The sequence below is a fragment of the Rhinolophus sinicus genome, chromosome 12, assembly GCF_057876585.1.
Source record: "Rhinolophus sinicus isolate RSI-liver-muscle chromosome 12, RSI-T2T, whole genome shotgun sequence".
Classification (NCBI taxonomy): domain Eukaryota; kingdom Metazoa; phylum Chordata; class Mammalia; order Chiroptera; family Rhinolophidae; genus Rhinolophus; species Rhinolophus sinicus.
This window is the reverse complement of record NC_142512.1, coordinates 39,101,994-39,121,207: the sequence shown is the minus strand read 5'-3', so window position 1 is coordinate 39,121,207 and position 19,214 is coordinate 39,101,994. Positions and strand designations below refer to the sequence as shown.

Sequence of the window (19,214 nt, the reverse complement as noted above, 5' to 3'; positions counted from 1 at the left end):
AGGGCAACAGAGAGCCATGGGATCTGAGGAAGCAAGAGGCAGGGGTGAGGGGGAAGCATCTGAACATGCTCAATCCTCCTGCCAGTAATCCAATGCCAAGGGTGTGTGGCATTCTTTGCATGACCCCAGATCAGGCCCATGGATACCCATCACCCTGTAGGGGAGAAAGGAAGCAAACCGACATGATTTAAACAGGAATTAGGGATGGGGGTCATGAGAGTCATAACCCTCCAGCCATAGAAGCAGCACCAAAGGTCATAGGGAGAGTCCCAACTGTCATTTTAAGATGTGCCACGATGCCCATGTCCCCAGTGCACAAGGATTTGTGGGACTCAAGAATAGATGCTGTCAGCTGCATATTCAATTCAATTGCTCCCCCCACTGTGGACTGTCCCCACAGCACCCAGGATCGGGAGGAAATAGTCAATTCCAAGTTACAAACTGCCCTGTGCTCATCAGAGGCCAAGTGGCCGAGGTAACTGACAGCATGAGCTGCAGCTGGTGGTCTTTCACTTGCCCCTCCTCTCTCCCTGTACTAAGACTGACAGAGCCTCTCTCAGACTGTGGTCCTTGGCACTTCAATGTCAGCATGAGTCTTCACTTTTCAAGAAGCTAGCTAGCTACCTGCACCTCCCTCAGCGAGGACCTCGTACAGTAGTACTGCCGTGTGGCACATTACCTTGGGAAACTTCCATGCCTAGCACAAAAGGAGGCAATAGGGATACTATGTGCATGTGGGTAAGCAGTAGCTCACTACTTTTTGTCCCTGACACTTCCAAACTAAGGTACTGCATGATATCCTGGTGTCTCTGTGGCAATGTGGCTAGGAGATAGTGGATGGGAGTACAGACACACAGGGCCTCACAGGCGCTCACAGGGGCTCCTCACCTCTCTGGGCTTCCATTTCACAAGTCTGAGCCAGCTCAAGTTGTGACTGTGACTCGGAGGAGTCAAGGAGTCCTCTTCCCTCCCTCCAAAATCAAAACTCATGCAAAACACTGGCAAAAAAGCCAACTTTACAGTCTAAATTTTATTCAAGTCACAACGCTGATCACAAATATGCACCCTTTAAAACTGTAACAAAAACAACACACACGGAGAAATTCTTGCAACGAAACACAGCAAACCAACAGAGACAACTGTCACAGTGTCTTAAGGTCTGGGAATCCGGGCATGCTGCCCACAGGCTTGAAGAGAGACATATTCAGGTTTAAGGCAAAGGGAACAGCCTACAAAAGGCACAACCACCAGCTACCCTTGGAAGAATCTCTTAAAGTTATTTCCTCCTTGAGGGTTACAGCTTGAGTGCCTCTCCCACCTCCCCACCACACACCTGTGACTCAGAGTGGGCAGGCCAGCTGCTAAAGAGAAGGAAGAGAAATAGTGACATTACTTGGAGAGAGACACAGTTGTCACCTTCTCCCTCAGGTTCTATAGAAAGACAGGGACAGCGGCCAAGTTACCCCTGGCAGACAGAAGTGCTGCAATAGGACTCTCTTCCACAGAGGCAGCAGAGGAGTGGTTCAGCGTCATGGACAGGGAAGAAAGGAGAGGGGAGCCCTTGCCCCCAAAGTGACTGGCTTCCTTAGGCCTTAAGCCCAGGTGCGGTATCTTGTATTTGCAAGGACAGTAGAACTTGAGGAAAATAAGGTAGTAACATCTAAACACCTATAGCAGGAGAGACATGGAGAAGACCTATTACGAAGGACAGGGTAGACTGCTTGCTGTATACTATTTGCCTCCAGAGATGCATTGGTCCACAGCAACTGGAAATGGGGTGTGATAGGAGGGATGGAGAAAACAAAGGCAGGGCCCTCTAATTCCACTTACCTCAAAGACTGAGCCCTGAGGACTGTGTGAATACATATCCCTAAGGTGCAAAGGCTCTCACTGCAACCTCCCTTTCTCACAAAAACGTCTGGTTTGCCATCCTTCCCTACTGCAAAGACTCTGTCTTCAGTAGAGGCCTGAAGCCTATCAGTGTACAGGAACTGATGGAGGCTCAGACTCCTAAAAACCGAAATCAAGTAGGGCTCCTGCCACACACTTTGAGCTTTCCTCCATAATGGGACACTCTGTGCAGTCAGCTATTTCCATAGAGTTAGAGGAGTTAAGAGAATCCAAGTATATAATAACAAAAGCCAACCAAAAATGAAAGGCCAGCTCTTTGCAGACTTGGTGGGAAAAGAGTAGCTGTGCAGGAAAGAACGAAAAGCAAACCAGAAAAATGAACTTACTCATTTAAAAGGAGCAGGGGAGGGAGGAAAGGAGAGGGAGAACGGAGATATTGATTGAGATTAAAAGAACATTAATTTAAGAATGGCAAGCCAGGCTTTAAAAACAAACATCCTAGAAAACAAAACAAGTAAGAAGGAGCCTCCTTCCCTGGGAGCTGAAGACACTTGAATTTCCAAAGAGAAAGTGAAGAAAAGTCAAAGACCTGGGCTTCCAGATGAGGACTCAGAAGCTTGGGCTGTCTGCATCTCTGCTCCTCTGAGCACAGCCAATTCAAAGAGTGGAGATGAGAGGAAGTCCACGTGTTTGTCCCTTTGTCTAACAGAGCCTGTCCTCAGAGGAACACAGGGGTCCTCTTCATTCAGCTGCTTGCTGGCAGGAGCCACCCTCTACCTTTGAAGCGTTCCTGGTAGTAGACAGCCAGTTGTATTTCTCTTCTTCCCTCGTTTCTCACCTCTTCTGTTCTGACTGGGGTGGAGAAAAGGGAAGAACCACCAAAGTGTTAGTGGACCTTCTGGGTATTTACAAGCTGTTTTCAAAAAGCCACATTCTATATAATGTTTGAAAATAATGTCGCTAAAAAAACCAAAACAAAACCCCCATGGTGTTTCTCCTTCATGACCTTTAGAATTGGCTCTGCTCTAACACGTCAAATTTAGATTTCCTCTTTCCTTAATAAAAAAATGCAGCTTCCCAAATGAAATTCTGCCAAGTTAACAACAGTTTCTACTTCAACCCTGATCAATGCATTTATGATTCAAAGAAACCGGCAAATTTTGGACTTCTTTAAGCCTCCCCTAAAGATAACCCATGATTACACCTTAAAGCATTAATTGGACAATGGTTTGTTAAGCAAGTAAGCATGAGCATTAGTTTTAAGAATGTTGTAGGAGTCATAGTAAGTTGTGCACTTACTTTTATATCATGTTAGATTTAACTGGAACCCCTGCTTACAACCTGAAATAATAAAGTTGGAATTTGTTACCAGGTCATTAAAAAAATTTTAAAAGACCGTTTTCCATAGAAACACATCCAGAAAAGGAGGAACATCTTATGGAGAAAAGGCAAGCTCACTGACGTAGGCGGTGCCCTAAGCATGGGAAGAAGCTCTCATACCTCAGGTGGTGGGGGCTTGATGGTGACTGGCTGGGGAGTCCTCCGGGGTGGGGAGGGCTTTGGCTGCACTTGCTGCTGGGCGGGGTTATAGTAAGTCACGCCTCCATATACCTGCGATGGGGCCTGGACACCCCAATAAGCCAGAAAAAAAAGTTAGGAATTAATCGAAACTATAATGAACAGAATACGTTATTCAGGCACAAAAATAAGAGTATTGGGGAATTTATAATTTTTAATTCTCTAAGCTGCCCCCCTTTCAAGTAAAATGATTAACTTCAGCCTTAGTATGTCCTAATTATGCTCTGGTTCCTACTTCTTCAAAATACTGCCCAGCTTTCTCTAATTCCTAGCATCAGCTGACAAACGGAAGACACTGAGCTCAGTAGTGACACTCCAGATACCACATGGTGTCAACCTGCTGGGAGTTCAGCACTACAGGGAGGGGTAGGGCTGGTAAGTAGAATAGTTTCTTTATGCAGATGAATAAATGGCCACCTAAGATGAACTAAAACACTTGAATAAAATACCATTAAAGAAATGAAAATGAATAAACAGATGATGGGCATTACATAAGCTGCATTTCCAGCTTTTGACCACTAAGAGGCGTCCTGGCACCACATGCAAATCAGTGGCACTGAAATAAAATGTTTTCTCAAATTTCTTGAACATTCTCACCATACCATATTCTGTCTGATTTAAAGGATGTGTCTAGAAAAATCTGCTCACCAGCCATCTCACCTGCGTATTGGGATACAGATGAGGAGGTGGTGGGGGAGGCAGTGCCCCTGGAGCATAAGGATAACTGGGATTACCAAAGTTCACGACGCCTGGAGCAGAGAAGTAAGTAGGAGCAAGCAACTGCTGAGGTGGTGGCTGTCCTGGAGACATGGACACGGGTGGGGGGTAGAGGCCTGGGTTGGGCAGAGGTGCTGGTGTCTGATGGGGATGTAAACCTGGACGAGGAGAAGAAAACAGAAACTGAAAGATAAGCTATAACACCATTTCCACGGGGCGGCCTGGCTGGACTGCTCAGCAGAAACAGGCTCAGGATGGCAGTCCTCAGGATGGACCCAAGAGGAGTTTGTTGCCCAAGCAGCCGGAGTGGCCAGCCTCATAGGGAAGCAGCATAGAGCTCAGGAGGACGGGCTTTGTAAGCCCCCAACACACATCCTCATGTACTGGAAGCATACAAGCAAAGGTGTAATGCTTACCTGGGTGGGGAAGGTGCATTTCTGGCTGCACAATCATGCCCTGAGGAGGCAGTGGGGCAGGGCTGTCACCATGGGTATAGATTGGTCCCTGGAACTGCACTGTAAGATATCACATTGGGACTCTCATAAACCCTCACTCTTCCACTCTTCATATCACATGGACAAGTCTCCTTGTCCCCCAAACCCTTTAAAAGATGTTCTCAGTTTTTCATGTGTAGAGAACAGCAACCAGACAACGACAACCACTGTGAGAGGTCAGAAAGGAATTCAGGAGGCAGGAGGCTGGTCTCCTTAGCTCACTTCACCCTGTCAAAAAAAGTACCCCGACAATAAGAAAAAAACTCACGTGGATCATAGTAATGTCCTTCCATGATACTGATATGCACGGGAGGGGCAGGCGGCTCCGGCACAGGTCTTTGCCGCTGAGATGAATAGCGTTTGGCTCGCCCACCCTGGACACCCTGAAATAAATAAAGAGGGCTGAGCAAGACTTCCAGAAGCTGACTCTCATATCAAGTTCCATCCTCCTTTAGGTGCAAAACACTTTGTACATGGCAAGTGTTTATAAAAAACATTTGCAAAACAAATTGAAAAAAATCAAGATTTGAACCTAAACCCTCACTCTACATTTGTAGAGATCCAAATTAAAAGAGTCATGGGTCAATCAATAGAAAAACTGACTTCAAGACCTTATCTTGGTTGAAACAATGAACAAGCTATTACATCCAGCCCCCTTCCCATCCTCCATCTACCCCTCTTCCCCTTCTGTACCATTTCTTCCATCCGGTTAAACTGAGGTGGAGGTCCTGCTCCCATGTGTATATGGTTGTGCATACCTGTAATATACAAAAAAAAAAAAAAAAAAATCACTGCTGCAGAGTAGACAGATGTGTGGGACTCAAAGATACTATCAAGAAAATGACAGAGTGAAGAACCCAACGTGAATGGCTTTCTGCTTTTAAACCAAAAAACTTCCTTTTAAAACATTTGTTTCCTGTCAACACCAACATTTGGAAATTTGCCCCCACTGCCCACCATTTTAATATAGCAATAAAGCTTTTGAACATGAAAAAAATTTACTTCAGTGAGAAAATACAAGTTCAAATTTTCTCCACCAAATATTTCCCTGTACAGAACCCCTGGGAGGTTACAAGTAGCTCATTACATTATCAAACATAGTGAAAAATCTCAGCCCAAAAGTTTCTGAGCAACAAGTAGACAGGGGAGGGATGTTCTGTAAATCTCCCTGGTTATTTCTGGCCACAGGGTCTGAGCTGGAAGTTTGGGAAGAGATTCCCCTCTGGGTGAAAATGGCTCAGGACAAAAAAAAGGACTACATCCTAGAGACTGTCTTCCAATGGTAACAAGACTGGTAGGACGGTGTACTCCTCTATCCAAAGATAAACTCCCGATTCCAGTTTAGGCTACTTTGGTTTTGGTGTTCAAAAACCATGTGCACCAGAGAAAGATGCTGAAACTCCCAGTCTGTATGAGGATTTCCAATCTTTGTTCAAATTAGGTTTCAGAAACGAAGGAAAGAGAGCCTTTGATCGATCTGGTTGGAGGAAGACAAAAGGACGGACAAAAGGGGTGACACCTAGATAGGTCCTAGTCTCTAGAACTATGCTGTCTAATGTATTTGCTAGCCACATATCACTATTATTTCAATTAATTAAAATGAAAAGTTCAGTTCCTTAGTCACTCTGGCCACGCTGCAAGTATTCAAAAGCACCATCATTATGGAAAGGTCTATTGGGCAGCCTGGCTCTAGAGATTAAGGAAATCAGAGAGGCTTTCCTTTCAAAGAGATTAGAAGACACTCATCCAAATTCAAATGAATAGGTTTCTGCCTTCAAATTTTAACCATTAGCTTAAATAACAACAACACTGCTTTCTCAACTCAGGAGCTCATGATTGATGATTGATCAGTTAATAGCAGGCAAAGTAGTGGGGTAGTCTTGGGTAACATATAAAACTGCTGAGATCCTTGCATGAGTATACATAGGAATCCATCTGTTTCTTATAGTTAATGAAAACACAGGTATTTGTCACACACCACATCCCTGAGAGATGTAAGCCCCATGCCCCTAAACCCAACGATGCAAAGGAAAAAAACCTAGTTACTAACCCTAAGGTACCTACCCCGAAGTTCACGTGGTTGCAGAAATGAAGGCTGCCCTGGACTCCAATTCTGTTCTGTTATATTTAGTTGTGCCACATCTTGCTCAAGTCCACCTGTAGTAGAATCCACTGGAGTCTCCCAGTTCCCAGTCTTAGCAGGTGGAGGAGGAGCAGTTTCTGGAACTGGAGGTGCTGGGGTCAGGCCTTCGGGTGCAGGGGGCACCTCCTCTGCAACCTTCACTGCATCTCCAGCTTTGATTCTGGTTCTTCTCACCCGGGAATAGGATTTCTTCTCAATAGGCCTGTCAGGGGCTGGTGGCGTAGTGTCAGGAGCAGGAGCTGGTATCTCTGAGGCCGCCTCTTCCTTCTCAGGACTGCCAAGCACTTGAGCATCTGCTTCTGGAGATGGATCCCTCACCGGAGTCTGTTCTAGGCGTCGTGACCGGTAACTAGTCTCATCAGAACGGCCACCATGCTGCCCACCAGCGTCCACAGGCCTAAAACCAGCACGACCTTCCTTGAAGCCCCCAGATCGAGAGTAATTCCTGGGAGCAGACATGCGGCCAGTACCTGCAGCATTCCTATTGATAAATGTCCTTGGTGGTAGGGTGCCCCCAGGACCCTGGTGGCGATGGGACTTGTTTGACCGCTCACCAATCCAGCTTGGATCTCTTTGTGGAGGACTCCCAAACCTGAATAAATGGAATGGAGAAAGCCTTAAGAAATAACCAAAGGGACCACGAGAGATATAAACTGAGGAACAGGGAGACTTCCCACATTCCTCACCCATTCAATTATGGGCTAGAATGGTATTTTCAAAAGCAGAGTTCTTTGTACAATACCAATAGTCTAGGCTCCAAAATTTCCTCACCTGGGTTTCCGGATTCTTCGGGGTTTGATGTCATCAGGATTGTGAGCTGAACGGATGTCATAGCCGTAAAGAGCAATGAGTTCCTGTCGGGACTTTGGAGCCTGCTCATCTTCCCGGAACTTGTCATGCTCCCAGCGACCCTCATCTTTCCAGAGTTTTCGCTGACGCCCCTTGGGTCTGATAAAACCAGGGGAAAGTGTCTAACTAAAGATGTTAATGAAACAAACAGGGTTGAGCAGGGAAACAGGAGCTTCGTGTAGTCTCCCCATCTCACCAGACAGATTCTACAAAGTGGGCCTCCCAAAAGCAGGAGTGAATCACAGCCCCTCGGGGCCTGCTGGGCTCAACTGCAACAGGAATAGAAATGAGGCAAGACTTCACTTCCAAGTACGCAGCACCTTGGAAACCTCTCCCCGATAAGGCAGCCTATGCCAGTACTTCATGTTCCAGAGGCCTTGAGCCTCAGATTAAGGCAGGCAGTGGAAGTGTGGGTCTGGGTCCTAGCTGCTCCATCAAGACTTGCCCAATATTCTAATACTCACTTTCCTCATTTGTATAAGACAAACAATAATACTTACCTTAAAGTGTTGTGAGGAGTAAGTGAAATAATACAGGTAAAGCACTTTGCAAAGTGCCGAGGGCAGGGCAAACACTAAGTATGTACTAAACAGTAGCAAGTGGCCGTTACCTGACTTCCTCCTCCTGAGTTTGCCCTCGAAGATCATGCTCAAAGAAGAGCCCTTTCCGAGGGATGTATGCGGGGTTCTTCCGATCTTCATCATCATCCAAATGCTTGGGGCCCTTCTTACCCGCTTTGTTCTCCACAGGCTCTGTGCTCTCCTGGAGGACAGACAAAGGCCTCGTACGCCCTCCGCAGCTGACAGCCCCTCTTCCAGCCCCCAAATGGAAGTCTTTGGGAGGTACTGACCTGTCCATCCCCGCTCTGCCTCTCTCCTGTCACAGTGCCTTTGCTGTCAGGCTTTTCTTCTCCCTTCTCTTCTTTTGCTGACGAATTAACAGCATCATTGGCTTCTGATTTCAACTCCACTTTGGAGTTTTCCTCTTCACTGTATTCCCCTTCTTCACCCTGAAAAAAGTTTTCCTGTCAGCTGTGGAAATAGGATCTAAAAGGTGCGTATTTTTATTTTCCATTCTTTAGAAAACATTTTCTAACAAAATTAAGAATTAAAAGCAAGCATGTCAATATTCTTACTAGAATTTCTAGAGGATAGGGGTACTGTACAAATAAAATCACATAAAAATATACCCAAAGAGATAACCTATATATCCACATATACACACGCTAATATTGATCCATATAAGCTTTCTAGGAAGATATGCAAGCAACTGTTAACAGTGGCAGCCTTGGGAGAAGAAGCCTAAGGGACATTGATGGGAGGCTTTAAAGTGCCTCGCACACAGAAGGGGCTTCATCTTTGTTAAATTCTCTCTCCATGAATTGTCTTTTACACATGCAGTGTCTCATAACTATACTCCAGTTCTGAATTCTCTCATCTCAAAATGACTTAGAGCATATTCCCAACCTTTTAGATTACATGGACCCCTTTTTAGGATCTAAAAATTTCATGGATCTCCATGAGACAGCAGCTCAGTAGTGTATCCACTGAGAAAACAAGACAATTTTCAATAATACTTTCAAAGAAATTTGTTTTATTAATTTATATATTCAAAATAGTAGTATGTAAAGGTGAGAGAGATATATTTAGTCTATAGATAATGAGAGCTGAGCTGATGGATTTGCAAGCCCCTCATATAACCCCATCATTTAACAAGACACCATTATCTTCAAGTTGGAAAATAGTGGCTTACATTTATGTTTATGATATGAGTACCCAATTTTCTGCAGCATGAGATCCCCTTAGCCAACAACTCTATCCAGAATTATATAATTATAAAATTTAACCTGGGATACCTTAGAGAACAGCTTAGAAATCGCATCTTAGAAATGAAAAAACATGAAAGCTTAAGTGCTCTCTCTCCTCCCCACCATCTTTTTCCCTTTCTTGTCAAATCAAGATTAGATAATCCTGCTCGTGACAAAGAAAGCGTTTCTGTCCACTCAAAGGAGCGTCCTTAAGCCATTCTCTAAATAGAGGCCACTAGGGTCAGTTGTGGCTAGTTCTAGGCAAGAACAGGAGCAGCTCAGGCTCACACTAAGGGGGAATGGCTTTAGACTAGAGTTACTCTCATCTCCTGTCCCCCAGGACAAGGACCTAAGGTTAGCCTAGGGAGGACGGTTTAGACCTGTGAGAACACAAACAAATGGGTTCGAGGGAAGGTGGTCTAGTCCCCACTGCTGAGTGAACATGGCAGGACACCAGTACATCTTTGCCACCTGGTAGACACATGTATAACTGGTCTCTTATTCTCCTTCTGGGTCTGACACTTGACCTGAACCACGTACCCTAGCACAACTCCACTCTTAGACCAGCCTCAGGAATCTTGTCAGAGACTCATTGTAAGATTCCTGATGAAGCAAGATCTCCAGCTCTAAGTTTCTGCCTTTTCTTCAAATACAGCTGAGTCGGTCTGATTGGTCCACACAAGCTGATTATTATAATTTCCCTTCCCCATTCTTCCCTTTTCATCACCTGGGTATTTTGGCCTATAAGTGCTTTGGGTTAGGATTCCCAGAAAGGTGATACTGGTATCAGTTTTCCCTCCTGAGACGGGGATAAGTGGGTGGTAATTATTCAGTTCTTTCCTTGATCCTATAATTCCCTGCAGGTTCTGAAGCAGAAATTGCAAGAATCTTGCTTGGTGTGTATGTGTGACCTTAATTCATTACAACCCACCCCCCACACACACACAGTGAATGAATTCAAACATCTTAAACTAATATCAACATGATTAATGAGGGAACTTTGTTTTATGCTCTATCTCCTGTGGTCCGTGGTGGAATATCAAATGCGGCAACTCTTTTAATTCCAAATGAGAAACTAATTTTGTATCCAGGGCAGGACAGAAAAATACAAATAGCACAGTGCTAAGGAGATTCCAAATTAGAGTCCAAGTCTGGTCTAACTAAAGCCAAAGTGCTACTCTAGGAACATGCTGCTTTGGCGAAGGGCTGACATCAAACTCCTTACTGCTAGTTCCACCTTTTTAGTGAACACTCTTCTCAGCTCGACTCCTTCCCTGGCAGAATTCTCACTACAGAGGGTTTAGCTCATTCTCCCACTTCCCACATATCTCAGAGGAAGGGGTGGAGATGGTGTCTTCCTAGTTTCTCAATGTCTCTTCCAGATCTAACACCTCTTCCAGATCCAGCCTCATTTTAACCTGCTCCTCTGGGCTCCTATCACCTGGCTATACCTCTATGCCTCTGCCTGGGCCCACCCTGCCAATGCCTTGAAGACTTCAGCAATGAGTTCACAGTCTTCACCTGCACTTCAGTCATCCGTTTCCATGGCCACACTTCAGACCACTCTTACCTGTGTGGATGAAAAAACGGGTTCTATGGAAAGTAACCTCACAGCGTGATCTGATCATAAATTCCTAACTGGGCAGGTCATGGTGGGTAGTCACACCTCAGGCATATAACTTCTTTAGTAAAAGGTTTATCTTTGCCTTAATTAAGCCCTGTTCATTGCTTCTGTGCATCTAGGTTAACACAACTTTGAAATAAGCCACACTCAGGAGAGCACATAATCTTGTTAACTATCCTATAATCCAATCCTTGCCTTGCTTTCTCCTACCTCTCTTATCTACTCTAATGTTACTGCAGCATTATTCGTAATAACAAAAAAATAGAAACAATTCAAATGTCTATAATGGATGAACGGATGAACAAAACGGGGTACATCCATACAATGAAATATTATTCAGCCATAAAAAGGAATGAAGTACAGATATATACTTCAACTCGGAAAACTATGCTAAGTTAAAGAAGCCAGTCACAAGAGTCCACGTATTACATGATTCCATTCATATGATAGGCCAGAATAGGGAAATCTCTAGACACAGAAAGTAGATCTGTGGCTGCTTGGGGCTGGGTGGGATGAGGATGGAGGAACAGGGGCAGAGGGTGATAACTAAAGGGTACAGGGTTTCTTTCTGAGGTGATGAAAATGCTCTGAAACTGTAGTAAGGGCCGCATATATTCGTGAATATGCTAAAAACCATAGAATTGTATGCTTTAAAGGGATAAATTGTACGGCACGTACATGTCAATAAAGGTTTTTTAAAAACCGTCTATTATTCCTGTTCCTACAGAGTTTTTCCCTTACCCTTTCATCTGCAACTTAAGATATCAACTTCCTTGACCTCCCCATCTTCTCCCTCTCAGTCCTTTCCCACATTCACTTCCCTCTCTCTCTCGAGTCCATTCATTTCAATCACTACTAATAGCACTCTCCATTCTCTTACCTCTCCCATGTGCCCAAGACTGGATCAGCTCAAATGTCTCCCCTCTCTAGGCCTATAAGCAGACTACTGGCCACCACTGAGTTAGGATAACTTCACATATCAGTGCCACCTCCAACCTCAGCTACTCAAACCTCCTTTAGTCTTACCACTCCTACCTCGCTCCTCCACCCACTCCCTTCTCCAAGTCTTTCCTTCTATTTCACAAAAAAGGGAACACCAGCTTCTCCCCCCCACCCCCACCCCATGCCTTTCCTTCCCACCTCTCTGTCATTACAACGGGAGATGTTTCCCTTGTCTGGTTCCTATTTCTCCCATATTCAGTCAAGAACACCAGTACATGCATTATCTACTCCCTCCCATTTCTTTCCCTTTCTACTCATTCCTTCAATCTTTATTCGCCAACTTTAAAAAATAACCACCAAACTGTCTCTTAACCTCATAGGCTTCCTTCCAGCTACCATCTCTCTAGCCTCCCCTTCACATAGTCAAGTTTCTTTAAAATTTTTTCTTGAAAGATTCTGGAAAAGGGTAGTAGCATAGTTTTTGACGTCTTCAAATCTCCACATGAAATGGGAGCTTTTAGACAGCAAAATCAAAACCCTTCTGACAACATTTACAAAACTACGTCATAAGGTATCCCTAAGACCCCAAAATATAAGCACATAAGAATAAAGCACCAACAGCCATAAGACCTGCATCTGATTGTGTCAGTGACAGAGAAATCAGAGCGAAGTAAATGGATCTGAGAACAGGAGAACCCTGAAATAATCAACAGGGAGTCAACAAAAAGCAAAACTGAGAACAGCTGAAACTAGGAGGGAGATTACTGTCTCTTACAGCATGAAGATCCTGCAGTAAGAAGGTCTGAATGGGGCTAGTCTAACCCCTCTGAAATATTGAAAACTGACCTGGTTACCAAGGATCCTTTCTAGGATAGGGTCCCACACTGAAGAGAAACTGTCGAGAGGAAGAGGGATAAAAGGAATGAAGGAAAGAGAAGGTACAAAACAAGTTAGGGAGGGGAACAAAAGCAGGAAATCTCAGAAAGCAAGCCACTATATATTCTTAACATTACTAGAAAACAACAGGAGAGCTCTGTGAAGTTAGAAAAAGCTATTCTGAGTTACTTCTAGAAGATTAGGAAAACTAATTTTACAGAAAAATACCGAGGTCAAATACCATATAAACGTATTATAAAGAAAAAAAAGTAGAATAGTATTTCTACAGACAATGGAAGCGTGCCAAAAAGACATGCATACAGGGCCGGCCCAGTGGCTCAGGCGGTTGGAGCACGTCCTCTCAACCACAAGGCTGCCGGTTCGACTCCCACAAGGGATGGTGGGCTGCGCCCCCTGCAACTAAGACTGAAGGACAACGACTGGACTTGGAGCTGAGCTGCACCCTCCACAACTAGATTGAAGGACAATGACTTGGAGCTGATGGGCCCTGGAGAAACACACTGTTCCCCAATATTCCCCAATTAAAAACAAAAATCAAAATGGAATAAAGAAAAAGATAAAAAATATTACAAAGGAAGGGTTAAATACTGAAGACAAAGAATATTTAGGAATTCTATGATATATACCGTGGAGCACATCTATCTATGAACGCTGACCTACAATGACCAACACCAAGACAAATTCTAATAGAATTACCGGACCTTAAAGAAAATATCCTGAGTGTATCTAAAAACAGCAAGTGATTTGTAAGGGAAAGAAAATTAGGTGATCATCAATTTGGCTCAAGATAAAATCTTTGGTTCACACTGTCTTTCCATGAATCTGAAAATACCAATTTGCAGGAAATACAAAGGACAGAGGGAATGCATTGAATTGAGTGAGCAACCATCAAAATATTTTCAACAGATAAATTGTAAGAAAAAGGATGAAAAACTAACCTGTAGACTAAGAGACAAATTTTAAAAAATAGGCAAGACTAAACTGTAGTGTCTAAGTATACACAGTTAGTAACCAAGAAGAAATGCAAGCAAATAACAGATTACTAAAAGTCAGGATAGCAAATCTTTTTCTCTACTCTAGACCAGCACAATCCCATAGTGTTTTTGTCTGTGCTGTCCAACACAGCAGCCACTAGCCATATGTGGTATAGAGTATGTAAAATGTAGCTGTTCCAACTGAGAAACTCAAGTTTTACCTTAGCTTTAATGAATTTAAATTTAAATAGCCACTTTTGGCTGGGAGCTAGCACAGGTTCCTCAATCTCAAAACATCCAAAGTTTAACCCACTACTGTCCTTCCTGAAACCTTCTCCTCCTGCGGTCCCATCTTAGTGAATAACACCCTTCACCAACCTGGGCGTGCCTTTGACTCCTTAGTGTAGGCTTCACATCCAATCAACTGAGAAGTTCTGTTAGTACCACCTAAATCTCTCAAATCTGTCTACATCTTGCCAGTCCCACTGCCATGTCCCTTCAGGTTCCTTGGACTATCCTAACAACCTCTGAACAGCTCTTCCTGCCTCCAGTCTTGCCTCATCCACAATTCAGCCACCACACTTAAGCCTTCAGAAGCCTTTCTTTCCTCTCTATTAGGATAACACCCAAACTCCTGTATATACACAATGTTAAGTTGCTATGAATTCAATCTCCACACCTCACTGAACACTCCAAACTGCATGGCAGTCTTTCCAGTGTTTCTGTCCTCTATTGACTACTCCCAACATTCCGTGCCCCAAGCCCTCTCATCTCCCTTTTACTCTTTGCAGATAACGTCACTGACTTCAGAGAAAATAAAAGTCATCACATTCTGTCACTTCCGAAACCTAAATAACTTTCAGTTCTGTCCACTTCTATTTTCACTGCCACCATTCCACTCCACGCCAAACTTACTGCTGGCCTAGACTTCCACAATAGCTTCTTAACTAGCATTTGTCTCCAATCTTGCTGTCCTCAAATCAACTCTCCCCACTGCAGATAAAATAATTACTATAAAAATTCGCAAATTTTACTGTGCATAAGCATCAACCTAGAATCTTGTTAACACATGTCTCAGTCTTCCCTCCCTCTGAAGATTGTTTCAGGAGGACTGGCCAACTGAATTTTCTCATGCGTGGCTTCCTTAGATCTGAGAAAAACTGCTTTAAAAATTAAGTCTAATCATATCACACTCTTGCTTAAAACCCTGTCATATTTTTTCACTTCCTTGGGATAAAATTCAAATACTTTTTAACCTGTCTTACTTATAAGTTACTTTCAGACTTGGACTCGAACTCATCACTTCCCACCCAGTCATACTAAACTTTTCACATCCTCCAATTCATCATGCAGTGCATTCCTTCTAGAGCTTCCCAGACAGTGTTCCCTCTGCTTAGAAAACTATGCCTGGCTGTCTCGTATTCATCCTCTAGGTCTCTATTTTAACACCCTAGACTCTAAGCGTTTCCAAAAACCCTAAACCCAGTTAGTTGCCCCTGCTCTGTGCTCCCAAAGCATCCTATGTTTCCAAACCGGATCATGGCACTTACCAAACGTTATTAAAATTACTTAGCTGTTTTCCTCTTCTGACCAAAAAATGTACATTTCACGAGGGTAGAACCACGTCTGTCTTGTATTCCAGTGCCTAGGACAGCTCCTGGCACAGAACACGTACTTAATGAACAGAACAAGTAAGCCTCTTCGTGATCTGGCCCCTGCTCTCTAATTTGCCTTTATTTCTGGTATCCATCCTGTCCCAACCATGTTCCAGTCACACGTTCAAGTTCTCAATCTTCTCTCATGTCTCTGGGCTTTCACACCCATTGTTTCCTCTGCCTAGAACATGGTTTACCTGGCTAAGTCCAATTTATTCTTTCCTGACTGCCTAAGATGTAGTCAGTATCCAGCCATTAGCACCCTATTTAATCCTATCCTCCAACAGTTGTCACCAATTCCTATCACTTCCTGAATGTTTGTCTGACTTCCTTACAGTCTTAAAATTTCTAAATTTAGGAACCCTAAATTTAGGAATTTTGTTAGTGTTCCCTGTTGCATCACCAGGGCTTAATGAAAACTCTAATATGTAGTGACAGTTCTTTAAAATTTATAGAATAAACTTTTGATCCAGTTCCTCTTGTACATAACCCCATGACCCAATCCAGAACTCAGGACTCTATTCAACCCTAGGAAACAGCCCATTCTGATGGCATCTCTAGTAGTTTATCCAATCAAAGCAAGTAAACTCACAAAAGCTTTGGCTTAAGGAAACTTAAGCCCCATCTATAAACTGAAGGATGTTTCTAACAAAAACCACTCTGAATCCTGCCCTTTCACTTAAAAAAAGAAAACAAACCAAAAACCCAACTGGCTGGCTTCACAACCTAGGCAACATAAAATGACTGTCAAATGTCCTGTGAAAGGCTTCACAATGTTCTCATTTTCTTATTTAGAACTTTATTTTCTTCAGATAATGTGTGAAAAGCCAACAACTAATAATGTAATACGTGTGGCCTAAAGAGGCTTGTACCAAGTTTCCTTCACTCTTACTGAACAAGAACTTCACCAGTTTTTCAAAAGCATAAATGAAGAGTGCACGAAAAAGTAACAAGTAGGTCACAGTACTTTTGAATCACAGGTGTGTACACGTTTTCAAAATACATTTTCCAACCTACACCAAAGGAAAAAAAACCTATCATACTCACTTCTGAGTCTTCTGCACTTTCATAATCTGAGAGAACAGCTGAAACGAAACAGAAATATGTAAAGAAAAATGCAGCAGAAATTATATTTCTTGACTGTTTGCTGTGGTTCAGGCTAAAAATCTCATTTAATTCTGACATCAACCTATGAGATAGATAAAATTATAGTTCCCTATCCAGATAGGAAACAGGCTCAAAGAGTGACTTGCCCAAGATCATACTGCTAAAACATACGCTCTTAAGCACTCCGCTACAAAGAGCCACTCTGTGTCCAACTCCCCCAAATCTGTAAGAGGATGTCAATTGCTGGAAAAAGGTGACCTGAGTTTTTGGGCACAAAACTCATGTTACTCACCATCGCCTTCGATGCCATCTTCACTCTCCTAAAAGAAAGAAGTTATAGGTTAGTTCTGTGATTTCCAGAGGGCGGAGGGGCGACTCAACGCAAAATGGTTGAAAAGGGTGATGAGGCATTGCACATCTTCAACAAGTAGCATCCGAAGGAGGGCCGGTCTCTTCACCTCCAGCCCCAATTTCTGAATAAACATTTGCTGTCCATCTGCAGCGCTCTGCCCCGCCCCCCGCAGAAATCCCCAGCCCCCGCCCCGCCCCTCCCTTAGGGCTCCGGATGCAAACCGCACTCAGCTAGCTGTCCTCTATCCCAACACAATATGCCCCAGCACCTACCCCCAACTCCCAGCCTCCCATCACCACCTACACCCCGCCCCCAGGCCGGGACGCCACCTGCCCCGGCCCGCCCCGCCGTGCGCACTCACACACTCCGACTCCTCAGCGCTCTTGGCACCCCCGCTCTCCACCCGCCGCAGATGAAGGGCCCCGGCTCGGCCTCCGCGCTGGGAAGGCAGCGAGCCGCTGCCGCCGCCTCCAGCGCTACCGCTGCAGCTCCCGCCGCCCCGCGCCGGGGAACCTCCGCTGTCTGAGCCGGAAGCACCAGACTCTTCGTCTTCGGTATCCTGCGAAGCGCGCTGCCGCCGCCGGTCCGCCATCTTACGGAGAACGGCCGTCGCCAGTCTGCTCCTTACGTACGCCCGTCGCAGGGACTGCCGGGAGGCTAGAGAGCTACTCCCAGCATGCTTTACGTGCGGCGCTGACCGCCCCGCTTTTAGAGCGGGGCTGGCGCTCTGCGGCACGTTTGCGGGGAGCGGGATTACGTATGTCGATGACGTGAGGGGGCGTGGCGCGTCCCCTGACTTCCCCTGGATAGGCCCCGGGCGAGGGGTGCTGTTTGGCAGCGTCCTTCGGCTCCTCACCCGGCCATCTTGAGCTTTCCCGGTGGAAGGCGTCGACCTGTCATAGCTTCACTGCGCCATTGGAGCTGTTTCATGGTTTCCTTTTTCCATTTCCTTTTTCACATATGAAGCAAATCATTTTACTTCATTTATTTGTTTTGTAAAATCACGAGTCAAGGTAAACCTCTAAAGCCCCTGTGCTGCATCAGATTTGCCGCACCATCCCGTTTTAAGCTAAAGGGTGAAGGAGAAACCAGTTGTCTGCAGTGAAGCCCGAGGACTTAGTGCTGCAGCATTTTCCCCGAGGTCTCATTTTTCTCGTCCCTTTTCCTGTGTCTTCCCACCCCAGCCATCCCCTCTCCCAAAGTGCTGGTATGATGCTAGTCTGAAGATTTTAGAACCCGCTTACAAAGAGATGATCATAGGAACCCGTTGGTTCAGTATATTGACATGATTTCCTTCTTGTTAAGGGTTCCCAGACGGGTAGATGAGGGAAAGCCTTGATTTTGACAAGGCATTTATCAGCAATGAAATCACTGTATTTTCTTTGGACCATAATGACATACAAGATGTGTGAGCTAAGTTACCAGTGCACCTACAAGAGTGCACATTAATATATTGAACAGAAAGGTCACTATAGCACAGTACAGGATTCTGTTGTGTGAAACATTTTTACAAATTACGTATGGTTAAGGATCCTGATGCTTATCAAATTTATAGACAATATGAAACTAGAAGACATTCGGAATGCCTTCAAAGATAGAATCAGAATCCAGATCTCAACTGGTTAAACAAGTGGCCAAATGTGACAACTTGTAAATCCAGCTCCAAAAATCAACCGCCCCAGTTCAAAATGGAGGATGTATGATTTAGTGTCTAAAAAGACAAAAAAAAAAAAAGACCTGAAGGATCTTATTGATCACAAGGTAAATTGATGTAAATAAAGCTGCCAAATTGAGTGTCTAAATAAGGAAAGTGATAATCGGCCACTTTGCCTTTCAGTTGTTTGGTCTGGGTTCAATTTTTAAATGGACATGAGCAAATTGTTCACTCAGCCAGAAGGAACTGAAAACTTCAAAATCCCTTCTTTTGAGGAACAAGTGTAATATCTCTGAGTGATCACCATGAAGAATTGGGATAGCCACAGGAATCTTTAATCAGGGGACTAGGAGGAAAAGGAAGAGTTGATCTTTTCATCACTCTGGAAGGCAAAGGCAGAACTGATGGGTTTGAGTTATAAGAAGTTAGATTTTGTCAATGCGGAAGAATTTTCTAACATTTAGAAAAAAATGTATAGGAAAAAAAACCCCCGAACTGTTGCAACAGAATCTGGACTTCATTTGCCTGGAATGTTGTCAAGGGGAAATCATGTATTAGAGGTCAGACTAG

General features: G+C 44.3%; 1 protein-coding gene across 2 annotated transcripts; it reads right to left on the bottom strand.

Moving 5' to 3' along the window:
* Nucleotides 1-1,010: 1,010 nt before the first annotated feature.
* Nucleotides 1,011-17,681, bottom strand: CASC3 (CASC3 exon junction complex subunit). Of its 2 annotated transcripts, XM_074320269.2 has the most exons (14): nucleotides 17,352-17,681; nucleotides 16,931-16,958; nucleotides 16,579-16,616; nucleotides 8,483-8,641; nucleotides 8,243-8,394; nucleotides 7,555-7,731; nucleotides 6,705-7,375; nucleotides 5,334-5,398; nucleotides 4,909-5,023; nucleotides 4,563-4,661; nucleotides 4,090-4,304; nucleotides 3,352-3,474; nucleotides 3,151-3,192; nucleotides 1,011-2,703 (listed from the first exon to the last, which is right to left on the bottom strand). In XM_074320269.2, the coding sequence occupies exons 1-13, from the start codon at nucleotides 17,580-17,582 to the stop codon at nucleotides 3,169-3,171; spliced, it is 2,097 nt and encodes a 698-aa protein (XP_074176370.1). In that variant the 5' UTR covers nucleotides 17,583-17,681; the 3' UTR covers nucleotides 1,011-2,703; nucleotides 3,151-3,168. The 2 variants fall into 2 exon arrangements, with proteins under 2 accessions (XP_074176370.1, XP_088658370.1); XM_088802244.1 differs by lacking the exon at nucleotides 3,151-3,192 and having other exon boundaries at nucleotides 2,330-2,699; nucleotides 17,352-17,667.
* Nucleotides 17,682-19,214: the final 1,533 nt, after the last annotated feature.